The sequence below is a fragment of the Talpa occidentalis genome, unplaced genomic scaffold (genome assembly GCF_014898055.3).
Source record: "Talpa occidentalis isolate TD23 unplaced genomic scaffold, MPIMG_talOcc4v2.1 talOcc4.12, whole genome shotgun sequence".
NCBI classification, from domain to species: Eukaryota; Metazoa; Chordata; class Mammalia; order Eulipotyphla; family Talpidae; genus Talpa; species Talpa occidentalis.
Window position 1 is genome coordinate 64,364,959 of NW_023601212.1, and position 23,939 is coordinate 64,388,897.

The following is a 23,939-nucleotide window of genomic DNA, read 5'->3' on the forward strand; positions in this document are numbered from 1 at the left end:
TTTATTCATTTATGCATACAGGAATTGGGGTACAGGCCAGAGGTGTGGGGGGTGCTTCATAGGTTGCATCTTAACCTTTGCACCACCAGTGGGCTCCCAAGATGCTTCTTCTTGCTAACTCCCACATTTTAGTGCTACAAATTTCCCTTTCAGTAGTACATTAGCTCAATCTTACAAATTTTGATATTTTCATTTTTATTCAGTTTAGTGGATTTTTTAATTTTCCTTGAGATTTTTTTCTTTTGTCATAGATTATTTAGACGTATGCTGTTAGTTTCCAAGCATTTGAGGATATCCTTGTTATCTTCATGTTACTGGTTTCTAGTTTAATTTCGTTGGACTTGGGGAACATATGCTGAATGGTGTCCATGCTTTTAAATTTGTTGCTGTTTGTTTTATGGCTCAAGACATGGTCTGTGTTGGTCAATGTTATGTAGGTGCTTGAAAGTAATGTGTATTCTACTTTCATTGGTAGAATGTTATAAAAACGTTGAGTGGATCCTGTTGGTTGATGTGTTAGTGAATTATTCTATATTCTGGATTAATTTCCTGTTTAAGTTATTCTATCATTTGCTGAGAGGAAGATTGAAATAATTATAATTGTGGACATGACCTATTCTTTCAATTCTAACAGATTTTATTTCACATATTTTGTAACTCTGTTTTTTGTTGCATAAACATTTAGGAATGCTATTTTTCTTGGTGTGTTGATATTTTTATCATTATATGGCATTCCTCTTTGTCTCTGGTAACTTTCTTTGCTCCAAAGTCCATTTTGCATCATATTAACATAGCTAGTTCTGTTTTCTTTTGGTTAATAATTGCATGGCATATCTTTTTCCATTCTTTTCTTTCAATCTCCCTAGTTCATTATAATCTCCCTAGTTCATTCATTTCATTACATTTGAATCTCCCTAGTTCTTATAGTTGAGTCATGCTTCAAATCCATTCTGATGATTTTTGTCTTTAATTGGTATATACAGACATTTAATGCAATTACTGATATGTTAAATCTGCCATTTTACCATGGTTTGTTTTTCATGCCTCAAATTTTCATTTCTCCTACTTTCCATTGAGTTATTTCAACATTCTTTAATATTCTATTTTTGATCTCTCTCTATATAGATAGATATGCTATAGATACAGTATTTTTGAACATATCTCTTTTTAGTAGTAGTATAGAGGTATAACATTTTTTAGCAGTTTTACAAATGTATATAGCACTATATATACATAACTTATTATTGTCCACTTTTTGCCACTTCAATTAAAGTTTAAAAGTCTTATCTATTTTTATATCTTTACCCTCTGTTGTTTATAATTGTCTAAAAACATTTTGTCTGTATACATTTAGGACTGTATCAGGAGCTATAATTTTTTTTTTTTTTTAGATTTTTTTTTAATAGAGGCATGTTTTATTTATTTATTTGTTTGTTTGTTTGTTTTGTTTATACATGCACTGGGTACAGTCAGAAGCGCGGGAGGGTGAGAGAATTCACCAGAGCCAGAGCGGGGAGCAGAGCAGGCAGAAGGACCGAAGTACACTGCTGAGGGGAGCAGCGGGAGGCAGGAGAGGTCTGCGCGCTATGTGGGACCCTCCTCTGGTGGCCGGGGAGCAGCCAGGGATTGAACCGGCGCCTCAGAGGCCGCGGGCAGCTTCGCAACCCAGCGCTCAACCGCTGCGCCACCGGGGAGGCCCCAGGAGCTATAATTTTTGCTTCGATTACAAACACAAGTTTTAAAACTCAGGAGAAGGGAAATTCAGTATATTTAACTGCCTTTAACCATATTTTCACTTACTGTGTTCATTCTTTCTTGATGTTCCAAGGTTTCTTTTTTATTGTTTCCTTCTGTTTAGAGGATACCCTTAAGTTACTCTTTAAGAGTAGGTTACTAGTACCAATTCTCTTAGTTTCTCATTAGCTAAGAATAGCTTGATTTTCCTTTCACCCTAAAGGATACTTTTGCTGCATATAGAATTCTGCAGAGGCACAGTTTCTTCAAAATCAGTGATTGTGGGACTTCCTGACCCTTTGCATGCAGTAGGCTTTTGTTTGCAATTTGAGTTGTTCCTGGCTTGCCAGGTGCTTCAGTTCCAAGTCTGGGGTATGAGGCAAAAAGAAAACCCAAGAGAGACACTGGCGTCTTGTTCCTTGGATCCAGCGGTCCCTAGCCCGTCTGCCTCCTCTCCTCCTACCACATCTGCTTAGGCTTGTTTTATATGTAATGGCAGGATTTTTAGTTGTAACTCCTGGGAGTCATAGGGGAAGATTTCCATCTTCCTGGAAGTGGAAGTCTCTTCACTATTTTGTGACTCAATTAAATGATAGTGCTTTGGCAGCAATAAGCACTGAGCACATTAACATCACTAAGCCTACAGAACAAAACCTTTTCCCTTTGAGACTAAATTCAAGGGTGAGCATGTAGACACAAGATCAGCATTGTGCTGAAGTGTGAAAAAGGCACTCACATTGATGGTTTTCTATGCAGGGTAGAAAATTGTCACCTGAGGGTGACAAGGAGGAAAATTTCACATATAAAAATTCCTCTTGCTTCCTGAAAATGCCCTTGTTTCCTGAGTGAATGAATGAAGTTGGGATGCCCATATTCCTCCATGACCTGTGTTTCAGTCTGTAGCTGCCTCTGTATATGTCTGCAGGACCCAAGGGCAGCAGGGTCACATTTAGGAGAAATGAGATGGATGGTGGCCTGAGAGAAGAGCAGGATCTGAGTTGAGGATTTGTTTTTTGTTTTTTTTTTTAAATATTTCTTTTTTTTTTTTTTTAAAGATTTATTTATTTATTTATACAAGCACTGGGTATAGTCAGAAGCGCGGGAGGGTGAGAGAATTCACCAGAGCCAGAGAGGGGAACAGAATGTGGGACCCTCCTCCGGTGGCCAGGGAGCAGCCGGGGATCGAACTGGCGCCGCAGAGGCTGTGGGCAGCTTCACAACCCAGCTCTCAACTGCTGCGCCACCAGGGAGACCCGATTTGTTTCTTTTTTAAATAATGAGAGAATTAAGCTGGTTTTTTTTGGAAAGATTTTTTTTTCACTTTGGACAATCATGATTTCAAAAACAGAAAGCTTTCCCTAGCCAATGGTACTGGACAATGACTGCTATGAACATTATTTTTAAAATAGATAGCTCCATTACAATAACATGTTAGTCCATGAATTAGTGGAAGAAATATGTAAATGTAAACAAAACTGCAGAACAATAATATTGCTTCATTCCATATATTCATTTGTTTGTTTACTCAACAAATATTTACTTAGTGTCTGTTATGAGATCTTTTGAAAACCATCAGATGAATCCCCTGATTATAATTCTTCTGTGTCTTCTGGGGTGGTGAAAAGAAATGTGAAACTAGAGAGGTGCTGGCTGCACAATTTTGTGAATGCACTGGATGCTTTTAAGTTGTAAATATTATAACGGTTAATTGTAGGTTATACGTATTTCACTCCCAAATAAAAATATCTAAATGCAACACGTGATCGCAGACAAATCATACGTTAGGAGAAAAAGGAATGTTAAAGGACAATGTTAATTCAATGGACAAAATTGGAATATAGATAGGGATTATTGCATCAATATTGAATTTTCTGAAGATGGTTAAGTGTACTCAAGTTATATAAGAGAATGTTGGTATTCTTAAGAAATACAGAGTAAAGTATTTGGGGGTAAAGGGGCATGAATTATGCAACTTAGACTCAAACACTTCAGAAAATATGTGAACACAGAGCACAAAGTATAAAACAAATGGGGCAAATTATTTACAGTAGGTAAATTTGAATGAGGAATACACTGTTATTCTTAACTTTTGGTAAGCTTTAAACTTTCTGAAACAAACATTAAGAAAAATCCAAAAAAACTTTCCACTGAGTTTACAATACAATCCAAACTCCCAGCTAGAACTGGAAATCCCCACAAGATAGGGCTTCCACGCCCCTCTCTGACTTCACAGGTGCCGCAAAACGTGCTACAGCCACACTGCCACCACCTGCTCCTACACACACAGCTCCTTTCTGCCATAGGGCTGTGTCCTTTCAGCAGGTGTTTCATGCAGCTGGCTCCTTCCCTCCTAGGTGAGGCATTTCCTCATCAGAGCCACTTTCTTTGACCTGACCATACTCTACAAGAAGGCCTCGGCTCTACCTTCATGTTATTTTTCTATCACCGTGTTTATTCTCACACAACTCAATCACGTTGTGAGATTTTCCTATTATCTATTTATCTGCTATTGGTTGTCTGTCTCCCAATGTTAGAATGTAAGCTCTGGGAGGTAAGGAATCTTAATGCTCCTCAGTCTCTCATCCTAGAACAAAGTTTAGTGCCGTGGGTGTTCAGTTAGTATTATTGGCTGAGTAATTAAAGTTATTATTGATTGATAGCTAGGTCCTGGAAAAGAAAATAAAAAAGCATACAAGAGCATGGAACAAGTCATGGCCTTGATTCTCACTCTCCTGTCTCCAACACACACACAAACACCAAACACACACACACACACACACACACACACACACACACACACGGTTCTCTTTTTAGTATGTGACAGTTCTCTTTTTAGTATGTGACTTTCACTTGGCTTCCCTAATCCAGAACTATTCCTATTCCCACCCCTCTCCTTAAGTCTCTGACCAGTCCTCAGCTTGGTTTCTCTACCTGGGTCTACTCCTCCCTTGAGTACTTTCTTCTAATTCCATCCTTAACCCCTATTGTTTGCTAACTCAGCACTTTCTCCTTTGTTGTTTTCATTTACTCATCTAATCCCTGGCCTCTGTGTGTGTGTGTGTGTGTGTAAGAGAGAGAGAGAGAGAGTGAGAGAGAAAAAGAGATTCAACCACAACCTCTTCATTCCAGACCCATTATTCCAATTACTTATTGGACTATCTGTGTCTCTCCCTGTACCTCCCAGCCTGAGGATGGCAGCACTTATGTCTCTTACCTCCATCACTGTCTTGCCTAGCCCCCCTTTACTCAACATTCTCGGTATTCCTTGCAGTACCACTCACCTAGTCCTATCCAATCAACACTTCTTACTACTCCATTGTTGTAGCTTCTTACACAATCTTCCCTCTCCCAGTCCCTTGCCTTTTCTAAATTCTGCTTCCAGTGTTACTTTCCTAGAAATAGGAAATAGGATTATTACTATCCTCTCTTCAGAAACCTGTGGTATTTTTTCACTGTCTATGAAATAAAGTCCAAACTATCGCTCCAAATACATCTTCCCAAACTATCGCTCCCAAACTATCGCTCTCCCAAACTATCGCTCCAAATACATCTTCCACAGCAGTGCTCCATATTCTATAGTTTAACTACACCAGTCTCCTTCTAACTCCCTAACGTGTAAAGTCTCTGCGGCTTCTATACCTTTGTATTGATCACCCCCTCTATTTTCCGCTTGGAATATCTCTTCATTGTTCAAGATTACATCAAAATGCTTCCTCTTCCATGAAGCCCTTCTGGGTCCACCAAATTTGAATTAATTATTCCTTCTTCCCACAAAAACTCTTTGCTCTTCAGTTCTTCAGTCACTCTTCCTAGTAATATGATTAGTTACTCAAATATCTGTCTCCAGAGATTTGAAGCTCCTTGAGGGCTGGATGCATTAACCATGTTTATAGTTTTCACAGTCAGTGGAGCATAAAGAATTCATAATTATGTACTAAATTGACGGGAATTCTCTGACACCTGCAGTTTGTGCCTACCTGTGTGGGACATATGCTGCCTTGAAGTCTAGCTCATTGTGTATACAACTTATCTCTCAAGGACATTCAGGAACTTAGTTATGATCACCTACATATTTCTTTTTTTAAAAAAGATTTATTTATGCACATAAGAATTGGGGTACAGGCCAGAGGTGCAGGGGTGAGAGGATTCACCAGAAACAGAATGGGAAACAGAACAGGCAGACTGACTGAAATACACTGCTGAGGGGAGCAGCGGGCGAGACAGGAGAGGTGTGCTACGCTATGTGGGTTGCTCCCTGGCTGGCCGGGGGGATCTAACTTGTGATGTAGAGGCTGTGAATAGCTTCACAGTGCTGTGCTTAACCTTGTACCACCAGGGAGGCCCCTACATAGTTCTTTATCATCTATCACAGTGTCTGCAACTCAAGTTTACGTGAATGACTGGGGGATAAATAAGTGATGCATTTTGGAGTACCAGGAGACAAAACTATTGGGGAGCTTACTATTTAGGCTCACCATTTTAACATCTTTTTCTGATTATAACCATGTTTTAAATAAAGTACAGTGCCCCACAGGACTTTTTTTGCATCTGACTGTAGTTATTGATCATGCATGCAAGTTCATGTTACTATATACTATGACACATCCTCATAATGTTTGAAACAAATTTTTGTTAAGCTGCATATACTATGGAATACATCCAATAATTATTACCAATCCTTTTGGGGAAGGTAGGGGAGGCAAAAAATTTTTGAGTAAATTTAGATTTTCACAATCAGGTTTACTTAAAAGACAGTGCACCAGAAGGGTTGGTAAGCAAATCTCTGCCTGTTCTTTGTCCCATGAGCTCCATCTCCAGCTGATTGGAAAATTGGGGATGACAACAGGATAGCCTCTCAGTGCTTCTTCCCTTTTATTTCCGCATAGAAAATTTTGCTAATCCAAGTGAGGAATTAAGAGTACTTACTCTCAATAATGAGGAAAAAAATGAAGTCTGTAACCTTGTTAGAGGTGTCAGATTGAAAAACTTGTCACCACCAGCATCACTGAAAGGTAAAGAAAACCCAACCTGGTATTCATTTTCCAGTACTAAGATTCCTGTTATGCTCTGTCAAGGATTACTTTCTAAAAAGAAGAAGGGGGTCTCATTCATAGCAGGAATTTAGAAAACCTAAATAAGAGACCAGGAAAAAGACTAATCAGTGAAAAATAATCATCAAAATCAACAAGCAACTATAAACCAGAGACACACTGGGCGGGGGCGGGGAGTGGATATTAGGGAGAGACAGGAAGAGGAAGAACTAGAGTCAAAATAAGGAGGGGTGCAATTGTATGGGGAATATAACCAAAAATGAAAATGAATACAAAGATGAAAAATGATATAAGAATTATATAAAAAAATAAAATTAAATAAAGAAAATTAAAGAAAATAAATAAAAAGAAGAAGGGAAGATAGTAATAGATGATGGTGTCAGCCAGGGCTGTGGGAAGGCTCCATGTCAGCCTTGTGGGATCTTGGTTTCTAATTAGGACCCACTTCCCACTGTGCATGTTCTGGAATCCGATTTGAACAAAGTTTTGTTAAGCTGCATAAAGAACAAGGTATAGTACTTTCTTAATTAAATAGAAACCAAACAGTGAGAGAGAAAATCTAATGCTGATTTTCTGCCATCTACTTTCCTAACAAGTGACAAATATGGGAATTTTTATCAGAGATACATTGTGATTCTTCTAAAGAAAAGTAACTTTCAAGCAATGTTCTACTATGAGTTAAATCCAATTCCATGCCATCTATAAATATTCAAATGTTTAGGATGATGTAGATATACCTCAAGGTTCTCACCCTTCAAAGCAGCACCGTTTGCATTTTAGTCACAGTGTCTACTAAAGTAGGAAGGTGGATTATCTTGGTTTCTACAGTGTGGTGTGGGCAAGTTGAGAAATACACATTTTGTTGCTCATAAGTGTGAGGTCTTCCTGGTCAAGATGTTCAGGAAGCCACATGAGCAATGATAGTTGAGCTTAGGCGAGACATTTTGATTGGAGCTAAGAACACCAACACTTGGCCATGAGCCTACAGATGGCAATGGATTGTCACAAGAATAAATGATTCTCTGGGGCAGAGAGAGAAGAGCCTTATTGCTGGGAGGTTCTGGGAAAAAGAATAGTCAGTAAGGAAGATGGGGAAGAGCCAGGTGGCTAAGTCAACATAGAATAGGGGTGTCAGGTCATACCATGACCTGAGGTCAGATTCACCATGACCTCTCTTCTTCTTACACACTCTTGTCACACTTTAACAGAACATCAGAACCCCTTGAAACCCATCTTACTTTTGTGTGGCCATTATGTCATGTATAGCTTTAGACCACAGCATCTGCATCTTTTGAACTCCCAGCACAAATGCCATCTCTGAAGTTGTGTATAAGCAAATATTTCCTTTAGCTTAGCTTGGCTAGGTTTCTGTAAACAAGAACAGTAAAGCAGGGTAGTTGTCCATATCTGGAATGACTAGTTTCCCTACTGTGTGGCTTTGCATTTGCAGAAATCTCTCTGGTCCAGTTGGATAGTATGAGCCTTTCCCACCAGATGCTGGTGAGATGTGCAGCCATCATTGGCCAGATCTTTACTACAGAGCTGCTGTTTGAGGTTCTCCCTTGTTGGAACATGAAGATGATGATCACTGCCCTGGCAACCCTAGTAAAATCCAATGTCTTTGACTGTTTCCGGAGTGGCAAGGACCTCCGAATGGCCCTACGACAGAATCCACCCTCATTTGAGGTCAACTGTCGCTCCCAGTTCCTGAAGCCCACTGCTGGCATGGGTGAGTAAAGCTGGAAGAGACCCATACTGCATCCTAGTTGAAGGCACATCTAGGGCCTCTCTGGTGGTGTAGGGGCCATCAAGTCTCAGAGTTATCAATGCCAGGTTCAATCCCCGGCTAGGGAACTAACCCACGTATAGCACAGCAGACCTCTCCTGTCTCACCTGCTGTTCCCCTTAACAGTGTATTTCAGTAGCTCCACCTGCTCTGCTCCCCACTGTCTCTAGTGAATCCTCTCACCACTGTACCTCAGGCCTACACTCCAGTTCTTCTATGCAAAAATAAAGGCACATCTACATTGCACTGATATTAAGAACTGATTGCAAGTAAATATTAGGAATTGACTCATTGTCCACTGCTTAGCTGAAAACCCTTTCTGCTCTCTCTAGCTCACAGTGCAAGCGAAGAGCTTCTTGAACTGGAAAGCGAAGTGATTGAGTGTCACATCATTCGATTCTGCAGACCCATGATGCAGAAGACAGCTTATGAGCTGTGGCTGAAGGACCAAAAGAAAGCCATGCACTTGAAATGTGCCCGCTTCTTAGAAGAAGATGCCCACAGATGTGACCACTGCCGGAGTGGGGACTTCATTCCCTATCACCACTTCACGGTGGACATTCGGCTCAACGCTTTGGACTTGAATACCATCCGGAAGATGGCTAAGTCCCATGAATTTCAATGTAAACGAACATCATTCTAATTAGTCTTAACTATTCCTGGGGACATGGAGATTAGACCTAGAGGGATGGTCTAGATCTGAGGCTGGGGCACAACCAATGATGAGACTTCAGCAGAGTGGGGGATGGGAAAAATTGGGGAATATGTGAGTAACTGAGTCCAGCAGAACCAATTTCACTGTGCCACTGGCAGAGAGGGCTTGGGGATAAGGACTCTGGTGATGTAGGTTGTGACCCAGAGATCAAATTAAAATGTCGAAAGGGATTATAAAGATCCAGCTTCATTCACAACAAGGGATGGAATCCAAGAGGTTGGGAATGGAATCTGAAGTGATAAAGTGGGAGAAAGAGCAAGCTCCCCAAAGGAGTGCTTCTCATGGACTAGAACAGTGTTGCTTTGTCAGTCTCCTTAGTTTGAAACAAGGTTTTCTCAGGAAAAGAACAGGAGTGGAAGAGAATTAGCTAGGGCTAAGCAAGTGAGGGCTCCAGAAAACAGGACTTGAGTCCAGGGCAGGGATTCAAGATCCTCTGAGAAATAAGGGTTAAAAAGTTACCAACAAGGGCCTCCCCGGTGGCGCAGCGGTTGAGCGCTGGGTTGCGAAACTGCAAGCGGCCTCTGCGGCGCCGGTTCGATCCCCAGCTGCTCCCCGGCCACTGGAGGAGGGTCCCACATGGCGCGCAGACCTCTCCTGCCGCCCGCTGCTCCCCTCAGCAGTGTGCTTCGGTCCTTCTGCCTGCTCTGCTCCCCGCTCTGGCTCTGGTGAATTCTCTCACCCTCCCTCCCGCACTTCTGACTGTACCCAGTGCATGTATAAACAAAACAAACAAACAAACCAGCAAACAGATAAATAAAGCATGCCTCTATTGAAAAAAAAAAAAAACATTAAAAAAAAAAAGTTACCAACAAAAACAGAAACAGCCAGGCGTGGTGGCGCGCGCCTGTAGTCCCAGCTACTCGGGAGGCAGAGGCAGGAGGATCGCCTGAGTCCAGGAGTTCTGGGCTGCAGTGCGCTATGCCGATCGGGTGTCCGCACTAAGTTCGGCATCAATATGGTGACCTCCCGGGAGCGGGGGACCACCAGGTTGCCTAAGGAGGGGTGAACCGGCCCAGATCGGAAACGGAGCAGGTCAAAACTCCCGTGCTGATCAGTGGTGGCATCGCACCTGTGAATAGCCACTGCACTCCAGCCTGGGCAACATAGCGAGACCCTGACTCGAAAAAAATAAAAAAATAAAAAAATTATAAAATATTTAAAAAAATTTAAAAAAAAAAAAAAAAAAAAAGAACAGAAACATACATGTGATCTGAGAAAACAGAGTAGAGGATTCAAGGGGTGCAGAGGCCTGGGAGCTCGGTTACTACAGGTATAATGGATGTCAGGCGTAGGGCAATAATACCAACCCCAGCCCTCATTGGGGAGATCAGGGAGACCCCATGGGCTAGATGGTCAAGCAGAGGACCTCAGTGATTATGGGCTAAATCTAGTTGAGCAAGCAGAGAGCCCTCCTGTATTATAGGGATATTTAAAAATGGGAGAAAATTTATGTGAAGTGCCTAGCACGTAGTAGGTACAAAATACATATTTGTCTCATTGTTCTCCATATTACATGCATTCTCATTTGCTTTTCACATTAACCCTCCAGGTGGAAGATTATTTTCATTTTATAGACAAGAAAATTAAGATTCTGGAAGGTTATGTAACTTGTCCACTGCCACAGAACGAGTGACGGATTTTATTACATCTCATATCAATCTTATCCCCAAGCTCATGCTCTGCTCATCACCCCTGAACTTCCTTTTTCCTGAGTAGAGAAGTGTCTCAGTATGTGTTTGTGTGTGTGTGATAAGATTTTTATAGAACTTTCTAAACTATTGATGTCTGGATATACTGAAGATTTTAAATTCAAGCTGTCTATCTTTTTCAGTCTTTGGTGGACACCAGACATCTCTGGCACATGGACCATTTCCATGACCCACACAACTCATTTATTTGTTTATTTTCTAGTGGAAGAAGAGATCACCTCTTTCAAAATAGGGATTCCAAAGAAATTTGACATATTTCCTGAAAATTTCAGGTACAGGCATAGATGATTGTTTCAGATGTAGAGTATAAACCATTGTCATTAGATACAGAAGAGTTTTAGAATCATTGGTTTGCTCAATACTTTGATCTTTTAGATACAGTGGGGGAAAAGTTGGGGGTGTGCCTGGTGAGTTTGGTCGGTAGTATCTATGCCATTATCCAGCTCTTTTACTAAAGATAATAAAGTTTTAAAAGATATTTCATGTCAAAATCAGACAGTGTCTACAAGTTATTACTACTATTTACTTCTGCATTTGGACAGTTCTGAAGAAATCAGAGAAAAGATTTTGAGTTTCTTGGACTTCACTATAATAAGGATGAAGCTATCTGAGGAAGACATCATCCCTCTGGAATCGTGTCAGTGTGAGGAGATTCTAGAGATTGTCATCCTGCCTCTAGCCCACCATTTTCTGGCTTTGGGAGAAAACAACAAAGCCTTATATTACTTCCTAGAAATTGCATCTGCATACCTCATCCTGGGTGATAGTTATATGGTAAGTTGTTTTTCTCTAGAGCTGTTCTACCCTGGAGACAACTCACAGACCACAGAGTCCTGATCTCCACTCAGATCTCCATTCCTGACAATACCTTTGAAAATCACATTGCTTAGAGGTAACATGAACTGAGGTGGAGGAAAGAAAGTTAGAATAGATTGCAGCTAGCATCACACATCATTTAAAATATTGTCACTTTTAGAAATTTGCCATGAATTATCTACTTGTATGAGAGGTGAGGTTGGGAGGAGGGAGGTCATACCTCATTCCCAAATGATGTAGATGACTCTTGGCCTTGACACTTCAGTTTCAGCAGTTTTTCTTGGTGATGGCCTGGTGGCATTTGTCTTCTGTCCTCCGCAAATACCTGTGAGCATAACACCTGTTGGTCTCTAAATAGGGTGAAATCTGTTTTTAATGTTGTGATCCCCAAAAAGGCTCACCCAATTTGGACCATATGCATTTGCTGCTTGACTATCAAACATGTTTTAGACCACCAAAGAAGCACTAGTGAGAGCATCTTTAGGATAATAAGTTTGTAAATAAGTTTGCAGAGCAATATGTCCCTAGAAAAGAGACTTGATACCTAAAATGAAAAAAAAAGCATTCATTGTTAAGTGGGGAAGCACTGAGCTGAATAAGCTAAATAGGTTTCTTGACTAGATATTTCAGGACCTCAATATTCCCAGATCTATCTCTCTCTTACAATTTTCTTAATAACATTTCATTTCTCCAGCACTTTACTATAAGAATACATCGTATAACATAAAAATATTCTGCCTACTGTTGATATTATTGGTAAGTCTTTAATTTAGCAGCAGGCCATTAGTAGTTAAGTTTTGGGAGAGATATAAGTTATACATAGATTTTTTTAACTGCTCGGGTATCCCTAACACTTGTATTGTTCAAGGGTCAATTTATCTATCTTAAGAATGAAAGTCTCCTGTGCATAGTAGATAAACACAATTGGAGAAGCGGGGAATATGACCAGTGGGTCCCAGAAGAAGGCTTAGAGAGCCCTAGGGGGCCAATGTGATAAACCAGAGTATAAACCCATTTCACTCTGCAGGGAGTGGTAAAGGCTCAGGAAGATTATGATTGAAACAGAACCCTAGACAAGGTCTTAGAATGTGCCATTTTTAACTCTGCCAATAAAAAAATCTAATAGGGGGTCTCCCCGGTGGCGCAGCGGTTGAGCGCTGGGTTGCAAAGCTGCCCACAGCCTCTGCAGCACCAGTTCGATCCCCGGCCACTGGCGAGGGTCCCACATGGCGTGCAGACCTCTCCTGCCGCCCGCTGCTCCCCTCAGTAGTGTACTTCGTCAGTCTGCCTGCTCTGCTCTCCCCTCTGGCTCTGGTGGATTCTCTCACCCTCCCGCACTTCTGACTGTACCCAGTGCTTGTATAAATAAATAAATAAATCTTAAAAAAAAAAATCTAGTAGGGCCAGAGTTCATATCTCCCTCTTCTGCCTCCCACCCCTTCCTCTTCAGTGGCATGTGACTCGGGGATATTGTGTCACACTTCAAGTCTGACCTTGCCTTGATGTTTACTGTGCCAAGATTTTCCTGTCTAGCCATGTTGTAGGAGGTTAAAGATGAAGAGGAGAGTAACTCAAGGTCTCACCTTCTTCTTCTACCTCTCACAGATGACCCTGGCTCAGGAAATGGGGGTGGTTCATAACTCATTCCAGAGGTTTCTGACAGAGACCAGTTTCTCACAGAGATGTGGATGATTTCCAGGGCAGTGGGGACATTGTTGGAAATAGGGAAGTTGGGAATGGAATGAGTCAAAGGAGGACATCACCTGGGATGGGGGGCTTCAGGTAAGGTGACTTATGTGACAACTTGAGGAAAGGGGGAGATTTCTAGATTCATTTCTAGAGTGATAGCGCAGTGGACAAAGATGGACATGAAGACTGCCTATTTCTTCAGTGGGAGAGTTACCCATCCAAACCCAGTCCAGAGTTTGGAGGAAGTCCATTTTAATCAGGAGATGAAGGGAGAGGGGAGTGGGTAGGGATATGGTGAGTAGTGGTGGGATCTGGAACAGCTCCTTCTTCCTGTTTCTCTTTCCACAGTAGAGCCTGAGGGTATGGTCCCTTTTAGGCTGGATTCCTCCTGACTCCCACTTTCTGCTCCTTGTGCTGGTTGCAGGCATATATGTATTTGAATGAAGGAGAGAAATTGCTGAAAACTCTCAAGAGGAGAAAATCTTGGAGTGAGACTTTTGAGTTTGCCACATTTTACAGCCTCAAAGGTCAGGTAAGAAACCATTAAAACATGATTCATTTGCTATTTGCATTGGGGCTTTCCATAGAAAAAGTCATCCCTTGACTTTCTACATCCTTCTCCCATCCCCTGCTCTAGCTCCTGCCCCAGTCTTCAGAACCCCAACCCCTGGACTCAAACCTCCCCACTGCCATTTGCCAGCAGCAAGATCATCCCTGCCTTCTCTGTTGACATCATTATGAAATATTTTTTAATTGAGGTGACATTGGTCTACAACACTGTATATGATTGAGAGGTATAGAATCACAACTCACCACGTACCACACCACACCACACCTACCAAGGCACCCATCGTCCTCCACCATGTCCATTGGGGCCCTTCCACACTTTGCTCTCCACCCTCAGTTTTACAGTCAGATTTCTAGATTTGGTTTTGGTTTGGTTTAAGTCTCACTCTTGTTTCTCTATTCCACAATAAGTGAAACCATCCTGTATTTATCTTTCTCCTTCTGACTAATCTTGCTTAGCATAATCCCCTCCAGTTTCATCCTACCAACCTCCAAAAGTAGACTTGAATGGGTAAACATGTTCTCAGCATTAGATGATCTACAACAAAGATGCCAAATCCTAGTCACTCAACCATCCTTCCATGCACACATTCAATAAACATTGTGCGAAGCACAGGGGATTTTATTCCTAAGCCATAAATCACCTTTCTGGGAAAAGAATTCCAAAGTATGTGTTGTTGGAACATCCCAACCAAGTTCTACATCATTGCTTTCCCTTTCTTCTCCCTCCTTTTCTCTGTAGGTCTGTTTCAATATGGGCCACATGGTGCTTGCCAAGGAAATGCTGAGAAAGGCATTGAAGCTCCTCAACCGAATCTTTCCTTATAGCTTAATCTCTCTATTTCTCCAGACCCATGTGGAGAAAAATAGACACTATCATTATATGAATCAGCAGGCCCAAGAGAGCTCACCTCCAGGGTAAGGGAAGATGCTGGGGATAGATGGATGTCTTATGTCAGTCCCCAAAGGAGAAAAATCTCCACATTGCTCCAGCGGTCAGCCCCAAAGCTTGGGCCTCTAGGGGGCACAAGGAGTCCTGTTGGCCTACAGGTGGGGGTGGGGACCAGTGTGGGCAGGGCTGAGTGGGGGCAGGATGTGCAGACCAGGGCTGGGTTGCCGTGAACAATTCACTGGCAGCTGTTGTCAAAGAGAGTTCAAGTGACAAAAAGTGTTGCCCCTTTGCAAGGTGAGCTCCAATGCCCTCTCTCTACCCACCTCTACCACTATACCCTCTGGCCTTCCATGGTCCAGTAGGAATCTCACCACCATTTCAGGGAGGCCCAGTCACAGCCCTTTTCTTTTTTTTTTAAAAGATTTATTTGTATTTATACAAGAACCGGGATACAGGCCAGATATGCGGGAGGGTGAGAGGATTCACCAGAGACAGAGTGGGGAACAGAACAGGCAGAATGACTAAAATACACTGCTGAGGGGAGCAGTGGACAAGACAGGAGAGGTCTGCCATGCCATGTGGGTATCTCCCCAGTTGGCAGGGATAGAACCCGCGCTGCAGACTGCGGACAGCTTCATACCACTGCGCTCAACCACCTGTGCTACCAGGGAGTCCCACAAGCCCTTTTCTATTGAGTGCTAAGGTACTGGGCATTGTCCCCTCCCCAAAGAAAAACAACAGCTCCTGAAGACGTTTGCCAAAAGACAAACCCTCCCACCCATCTAAATATCTCAGTAGCCATGTGGATGACATGGAAATATCCATAGATCTAGGTCTAGACTATAGAAATATCCATAGGTCTAGGCTACACCATTAATATTTCATTGTATGTAAATTTTATGTATAAAAGAACTTGAAGAAATAATAATGGAATGGGGGAAGGAGAAGCAATAAGTGGAGAGATAGATGAAATAAAAATGTTAACAGTTGTTGAAGCTGAGTGTTGGATATATGTGGCTTATATTTTTTTATTTTACTGTGTGTGTGTACTTGAAGTTTTATGAAATGAAAATTTTAAAATATTTTCCCCTTATCTGGTAGTCCATATGAAGGGAGATGCCATCTAGTTGGACCTGAAGTACTGACAGGAGACCTCTCTTCCACCTTGGGAGAGACTGGTAGCTGTATTCCCGTAGCTTGTCTGAGATGCGAACACCTATTCCTAGGAGTAGGCTGCTACAACTCTTGCAACAATAAGAAGCATTATTTAATGTTAGAGTTGCTATATCCTCATGAATACCCTGTATTAGAAGGGATTTTGTCTTCTCTGTTTCCTTTGAACTTTTACAAAATAATTCCCACAAACAGAATCGGTGTCATCGAGGACAAATTTGAAGTATCTTGATTTCTTCAAGCACATTTAGGAGAGCTCTTCCTTCTCACTTTTATTTAAAATCTGCTTTTTGATAAATGTTTCTAATTATATTTTGCTTTCTTGGTTTGGTTAAACTACTAGTAAAACAGCCATCCTGTTTAGGTTTCCATTTTCTCAAAAATAGGGGATTCAATGGCCTGTTGAGACCAGGACCAGGAACCCAAACTTTATCACAGGTGGCTATCCATCCTCTCCTTGATTACCTCCAGCACAGGAAGTTCACCACAACTTACAACAACACATTCTACTGGTGAAGTGTGTCTTTCCAGCTGCTATAACAAAATCTCACAGATAAACAGTAGAAGTCTATTGCTTACAGTTCTTGAGATTGGGAGTCTGAGGTCAGAGTAATAGCAAAGTCCAGTGAGGACCTTTTCTGGATTGCAGACTCATGTCCTCACATTGTGGAAAGGGGAGTTCTGTTGGGGCTTTTTTTTTTTTTAATATTTATTTTGTAGAATAACTGGGGTATAGGTCAGAGGTGTGTGTGGGGGGGGTGAGAGGATTCACCAGAGACAGTGTGGGGAGCAGAACAGGCAGATCTACTGAAATATACTGCTGAGGGGAGCAGCGGGAGAGACAGGAGAAGTCTGCTGCGCCAAGTGGGTCAGCTCCCTGGGCAGGGATCAAACTCAGGCCGTAGCAGCCATAACGCTGAGACTTAACCCCTAGGGCACCAGGGAGGCTCCAGTGAGACTTTTTTAATAAGGGCATTAATTCCATTCATGAAGGTGCTCCCTCATGACCTAATCACCTCTCAAAGGCCCCACCTACAAGTACAATTTGGAGGTTAGGATTAAAATATGAATTTCGAGGGATGCATTCAGACAATAGCAGGTTGTCATTCATTAAGCTGGACCTCACTTCTGATAGCAATGTGCAAATATGGAGGAAATTACCCAGTGAACTAGCTGTGCTGGAGATGGACAGATGGGCATGAGTCATGACATCTCACATTCAAGCTGTGTGACTCTGAGTTAATTACTTAACCTGTCTGAATCTCACCTCTGCTTATATACTATGGGATTAATTATTCCTCCCTTTCTTACAGGGTTGTCATCAGAATCAAAAGTGGCGTGACACAAATGTGCTTTTAAAATAGCTTCACTTAAATAGCTATGCCTTGACAAGGGACAGGTGATTTACACAAATTATATTCATTAATCATTACCAAGTAGCTCTAGCAAAAAGCTCAAAGTAGCTCTTTGAATAATTTGGTTTAAACAATGATGAGGAAAAAGCAAAGATGTTATTAGGGGAACTGGCTTAACTATATGTCATTTCACTTCAAGCCAGTTTCCTCGTGATATTAAGTGAGGACTTCCTGTGTTGTGGTTCCATTTTGCAGTAGGGAAAATGATTAAAATTCATGGCCTGGTCAATCAGGAAAGGAGGCCGGCCTCCAACCCAAGTCATTTTTGACCAATAAGCCAGTGGTGAGGACTCTGCTCACCTTTGCCCCTTCACGATGACATGCAGATGACAAAACTTGATTTCTGGGCCCTTTTTGTGTTTGATCCAACAGGAAGAAGAGGTTGGCACAGCTCTACCAGCAGATCACCTGCTTCTCCTTGCTGTGGCAGATCTACAGCTTAAATTATTTTTTTCACTGCAAGTATTTTAGCCACCTGGCCGCTCTGATGCAAGTGAACACCGCCCATGAAACTCAAGATGATTTCCAGGTAGGGTTTTGTGTAGCTGTTTTTTAAATTTCTGAATCTCATTTGGAGAGGAAAAACCTAGTGAAAGTTGGGATTCAAGATCACGAGGATGTAATAAAAGCCTCTGGGCTTATTTGTTTTACCCAGGCCAGCAGGTCTCAAACATTTTAGTTCCAGAATCACTTTACACTCTTAGTTATTGCGCAGGAACCCCAAACAGTTTTTATTTATATGGGTTGTACCTCTTGATATCATTATATATGAAATAAAAACAGGCATTTAAAAATATTTTAATAAAACTAATAAACCTATTACATAGTAACATAAGTAACATTTTCATTTAAAATCTCCAAAGAAAAATTTAGTGAGAAGAGTGGCAGGTATTAATTTTTGTAAGTAGCTTAATGTCTGACTTCATAGAAGACAGCTAGATTCTCAGTCTGCTTTTCCCTTCACTCTGTTGCAATATCACACAGCTTGTCTCTGGAAAATTCCACTATGTACTCAAGAAATAATGAGGTTTAAAAAAGGAAAACGTTAAAGGACAATTCTTTTAAAAGGATAAAATTATGACTCATACTAAAAGAACTTGTGTCAAAAAGAAGTCATGTCAAAGGTTTTATTCAACTCATTAATTAGTAGGCTATTTCAACTGGTTCCAAGAAGAATTCAATTTATGAATGGATGTAAAGCTGTAATCACTTGTGTTCCACCAAACCTATACATTCCTATGAAAAAGAATTAATATCCATTATTGTCAGTTTTCTATAGCATAAGAGAGTTCTAAAGTACCCCAAAGACTATGGGAGGCAGAAGTAACACTGACAAATCAGCCAATCAGGGCACCAGTAGATTTTTTTTTGAGCGGGGTGGCTTTTTAAAAGTCTTTCATTATTTTCTCTCACATAAATACAAGCGTATCTCGAGATATTCCAATTTGGTACCAACCACCACAATAAAGTGAATATGGCAATAAAGAAAGTCCCACAATTTTTTTGATTTCTCAGTGCATCTAAAAGTTATGTTTACATTATACTGTAGCCTATTAAGTATGTAATAACATTGTATCTAACAAAGTTATGTACACACTTCAATTAAACATCTTTTATTGCTAAAAAATCTGAACCATCACCTATGCCTTCAGCAAGTCATAATCTTTTTGTTGGTGGAGAGTTACAATACTAATGTCAAAGAGCACTGACCACAGATCGCCATAACATAAAGAAAAACTTTGAAATATTGCAGTAATTACCAAAATGACACAATCACATGAAATGAGGATAGGCTACAAACTTTCAGTCTATAAAAAACATAGTATCTGTGAATTGCCATGAAAAAGGTATGCCTGTAAATATCTTACTATTCTGAAACTAGCTTTGACCTATTTGCACACTCCCTGAAGGGGTCTCAGGGACCCCTCAGTCCTGGGACTATGTTGGGAGAACCAGTAATCTGGTCATAAACTGTGAACTCTTTGCATGAGGAAAACTCCAGAAGACAAGATCATGAGATTATTAAGCTAAATCTAACTCATCTAGTGAAATTGACCTTTATAAAAATACATCAATTCTGGGTATATCTGAGGCAATAGATTTCTTAATTATCCAAGAATTAAGGGAAATGGACAAGTAGCACTATAAATTTGGGAGGAGCCTAAATTCCTAGCCTGGAATCTGTCCATGTTTTAGTTCCTTTGAGTAGACCCAGGCTGGCTCAGCCAGGATAAGTATTTATAAAATCCATCAGGTTTGGCCTCTGCCCAAAACCTATCATCCTCTGCTAATTCTTGGAATCACCAGACCCAAGGGTAATGGGCCTCTTTTGGTTCCCCAAACCTTTATGTTCAATTGCTTCTTAGAGTCTTTGGCTGGATCTTTCCTCTGTTTGCTGAACACAACCCCCTAACATTTACGGGGCTCTCATCTTGAAGTCACACCCTTATTCTCTTTTTTTAAAAAAAGATTTATTTATGCATACAAGAGTTGGGGTACAGGTCAGATGTGTGGAGGGTGAGAGGATTCACCAGAGACAGAGTGGGGAACAGAACAGGCAGATTAACTGAAGTACACTGCTGAGGGGAGCAGTGGGTGAGTCAGGAGAGGTCTGCTGCATCATGTGGGTTGCTCCCTGGCTGGCTGGGAACTGAACCGGTGCTGCAATGGCTGCGGACCGCCTCATAGGTTGCGTTTCAACCCTTGTGCCACCAGGGAGGCCCCCCCTTATTCACTTCTAACCTGTCACCCTATTTCAGTAGCTCTCATTACCATCTGACATTTCTTGTTTGCTCCTTTGTTAGTACGTGGTCTGTGGCCCCTATGATTACCCCGTAAGCTCTGTCAGAGCAAGAACCTTGTCTGTCACCTTGTTCACCCCCTGGATTCTTAGAACAGCGTCAGGCACATAGTAGGGGCTCAACAAATAGTTATTGAGTGAAATGCTTTAATTTTCCACACTTGGGGCTATCTTCTAAAACATGGTGGATTTGGGGAGGGGTGGCAGAGAGGGTAAAATGAAGAAGTCAAAATTGGGAAGTGAATGAAAGACACTGGTTAACAAGATGGCTGTGATTGAGAGCAGCCAGCCAGGAGAGTGCTCCCTTGGGTGTTCAAAAGCAGGTGAAGTCTACAGTGCAGTGTGATAGAAGGAACCAGAGTGACTCTGGGGGAATAATTTCTAGGATGCCATTCATCCACCATGTGACCACTGGCAAACCGCATAATTTTGTATTTTCCTCATGAAGTGAAGTAATTGGATTCCATTGTCTTGGTCCAAATCCAGGAAGCCCTAGGCTTGATTGCACCTTTGGCTTTTTCCTTTGCCCAACAATTCTATCTCCTTCAGAAGATAGCCACTTTTGGCTATTCTGTCCTCCTGGTAGGATTATCTGAAACATGTTCTAAACCAGGAATAAAGGAATTTCCTAGAATCAACTTTGTGGTTTAAACCAGGAATAAAGGAATTTCCTAAGATCAGCATTGTGGTTTAATAAGTCCCTATGGAACTGCCTATAAGACAGAATTTGTGTGATTTTGTGAGATTTGGAGAATTCCATTGAAAAAGTTCTTCTCCCAAGTCCTTCCCCCACCACAACATCCAACACTCCCACCACTAGGGATTCAGTATTTCTATTGTTTGTATCTCTTAAAGCAATTTTTATGTATTTTTTAAATAATAAACTGCTTTTTAATAGGAACATTTTTCTCTCCCTAAGAACTTATAGACTGAAGCAATTTTATTTTTTTAAAGATTTACGTAAAGAGTAACTAGTTTCTCTTAAATCTCCCAATTAAATTTAGAATTAGTCCTTCAGTTTTTAAGAAAGCAAGCCAAACTAACCCAAACCAACCTTTTTAGAATTAAATAATAAAACTAACATAAACTTATTATAACAAATTAAACATCCCAGGAATGCATAATGTAAAGAGTAAAGTCCTTCTTTTCCTTCAAATCTTTTCATCCCCCTCCAAACGGGCAACTACTATTTATACTTGGGAGTGACTCTTTCCAGGCCTTTGCCTATGTAATCATATATCCACACATACAAACGATTATTTCTCTTTTTCACAAATTTAAATTTTAAAGACTGTGGGCAAGAGGAGCCAGTAACCTTGTCCTGAGCAAGCCAGTAAATAGGTGGCAGAAACCCAGTTAAATTTCTCTATTTGAGCCTGTGTGTTGGCCAAATCACAGCTCTGTTCCTAAGTTGATAAACACATGATTACTTGTGAACACTGGGTGATGTCCCTGGCTTTCTGCTTTGGCTTCCATCTCTATCTTGCCCCTTCTCTCCTCCATGGTTGTCATTTCAGATCATTAAGGCCTACCTGGACTACTCGCTGTACCACCAGCTGGCCGGCTACCAGGGCGTGTGGTTCAAATATGAAGTTATGGCCATGGAACAAATCTTCAACCTCCCCCTGAAAGCCGAGGGCATTGAAATTGTGTCATATGTGGCTGATACACTGAGCTACATCAAGCTCATAATGGGTCACTTGGACTTGGCCATTGATTTAGGTATGGGCTGATGGGGCAAGAAGGGTCATGCAGGCATAAGTAATACCCAGAAATACATTGGAAGTGTTTTCTTCCCAGGCTCTCGTGCCCACAAGATGTGGACATTGCTCCGGAATCCCAAGAAACACCGTCATGTCCTCTGCTGGCTTAGTAGATCTATCTTCTTGAAAAGCAGGTATTTATCTTAAAGTACTTCCTAAAATATTAGGGGGAGAAAGTCATATTAAATGTTTCAGCTGTAGGGTGGAGAAGAGAGGCAGGGTTTCCCAGAAGATGATGGGACTGATAATCATCATTGTTGGGTTCCACTGCTCTTTGCATAGACGACTTTCACAAGCATCATCTCTAATCTGCTGGGCAACTGGAGGTGAGTCAGGCAGCCATCCTCACTATGGGAATCAGGACTCCAACAGTGCCAGGTGGAAGAAAAGGGAAATGTTTCCTAGCAGATGCAAATGAGAATAGAGAGCAGGCCAACTGAGCCTGACTGTGGTCACCCCGATATAGAGGTCTTTGAAAGACAGCTTGAACAAAGAACTAGTCTGAGACTTAAGGATGGATTTAGAAGTTTGTTTAAGGCTCCCATCTAGTTCTGAATTACTGGGCAGGACTGAGACTAAACCAGGACTGAATTTCATCTTCTCTTCCTGACCACCCCTTAATCTCATTACCTTCCTTTTCCATAGACCCAAGCAATTGATCCAGGTGCTGGGGTGGCTATGGGATCTCTCTGTAGCAGAAGAGCACATCTACAGCAAGGCATTTTTCTATTTTGTCTGCCTGGACATCATGCTTTATTCTGGTAAACCTGACTAGAAATTTACTAGAATTTACTAGTAATTCGGGTTGGGGTAGTTGTGTTGGTATGGTGTGGCAGTTGTCAACGCTGAGGCATTGAGACCACTGAATTTCAGTCTGAAAAAGAGGTATACATCAGGCAAGGGGACAGCATGAACTGAGGAACCATCTGGAAGATACAAGAATTGTAAGGCATCAACAAGTAGAAGAATCTAAAAGAACCATTGGACATAAAATTCCAGTTAAAGTACTGGATCAATATTTACCAAGTAACAGTAGCTGATAGTAACTTACTATATGTATGCCTTTACCTAGGGTATTTGACTTTTAATGGGATACACTTTGAGACTGTGCTTTAGAGTGAAGGATTAGATCACTTACCATGAGTATTCCAGGCATTGGTGGCAGTCCGCACTTTGGAAAACAAGTTCTTTCTTGATAACCTTCAATTTACACCCAAAGGGCAGCCCTTGGTGTATGTAGGGGCAGGAAGAGCACGGAGCAGAATCTCGATGATCCTGTGCAGATGGATAAAGGAGAGTCCTGGAGCCCTCAGTGACTTTTTCAGGGTTTTATTGGGTTTTACTAGGTACATGGCAGGCAGGGGTGCCATGGGGCCAGGAGGCTGGCAGGCCTCCTTCTGGGCTCTCCGGCATTCTCTTTTGGTCCCATTCTCACTCTTCTGCTTCTCTTCTGGTGGTTCTGCTCCACTGGCGTCCAGTGACGCCACCCTTATGAGCCCCGTCTCTCAGCCCAGGTGAACCCACCTACACATGCCCACACCCCACTCCAGGTGTCCACCATCAGGCATGCAATCAGGTCAGGACCACAGGGATCCATCATCAATCCTAATGGTAGGAGAGCAGAAAAGCCTGACAATAATTCACCCTACAGTGTACATATTAAATCAGAGGGGCCAACCTGGGCATTCTCTTCCCCAAATCTGATCTTGAAAAGGGATGCCAATAAAGGAAAATGGGGGCCAGATGAAGGCCTGTTTGCCCTAAGGCCCACAGGTTGGATTTGAGCACGGAGGGCTGGTTTAACTTGGTGAATACTATGGAATTGTATT

General features: G+C 41.6%; 1 protein-coding gene across 5 annotated transcripts in view; it reads left to right on the forward strand.

The window, feature by feature from the left end:
* Positions 1-23,939, forward strand: part of ADCY10 (adenylate cyclase 10) — a 75,765-nt gene that overhangs the window by 42,231 nt on the left and 9,595 nt on the right. For 4 of the 5 annotated variants that reach the window (XR_005124297.2, XM_037506545.2, XM_037506548.2 and 1 more), the window contains exons 20-30: positions 6,621-6,746; positions 8,236-8,514; positions 8,904-9,194; positions 11,198-11,267; positions 11,538-11,769; positions 13,925-14,032; positions 14,810-14,985; positions 17,920-18,076; positions 21,865-22,069; positions 22,148-22,244; positions 22,756-22,871. Coding sequence is in view for 4 of the 5 variants with exons in the window: in XM_037506545.2 (XP_037362442.1) it covers positions 6,621-6,746; positions 8,236-8,514; positions 8,904-9,194; positions 11,198-11,267; positions 11,538-11,769; positions 13,925-14,032; positions 14,810-14,985; positions 17,920-18,076; positions 21,865-22,069; positions 22,148-22,244; positions 22,756-22,871 (1,857 nt within the window). In the remaining variant the exon portion in view is untranslated. The remainder of the gene's footprint in view (positions 1-6,620; positions 6,747-8,235; positions 8,515-8,903; positions 9,195-11,197; positions 11,268-11,537; positions 11,770-13,924; positions 14,033-14,809; positions 14,986-17,919; positions 18,077-21,864; positions 22,070-22,147; positions 22,245-22,755; positions 22,872-23,939) is intronic. The other variant, XM_037506546.2, reaches the window with a different exon arrangement.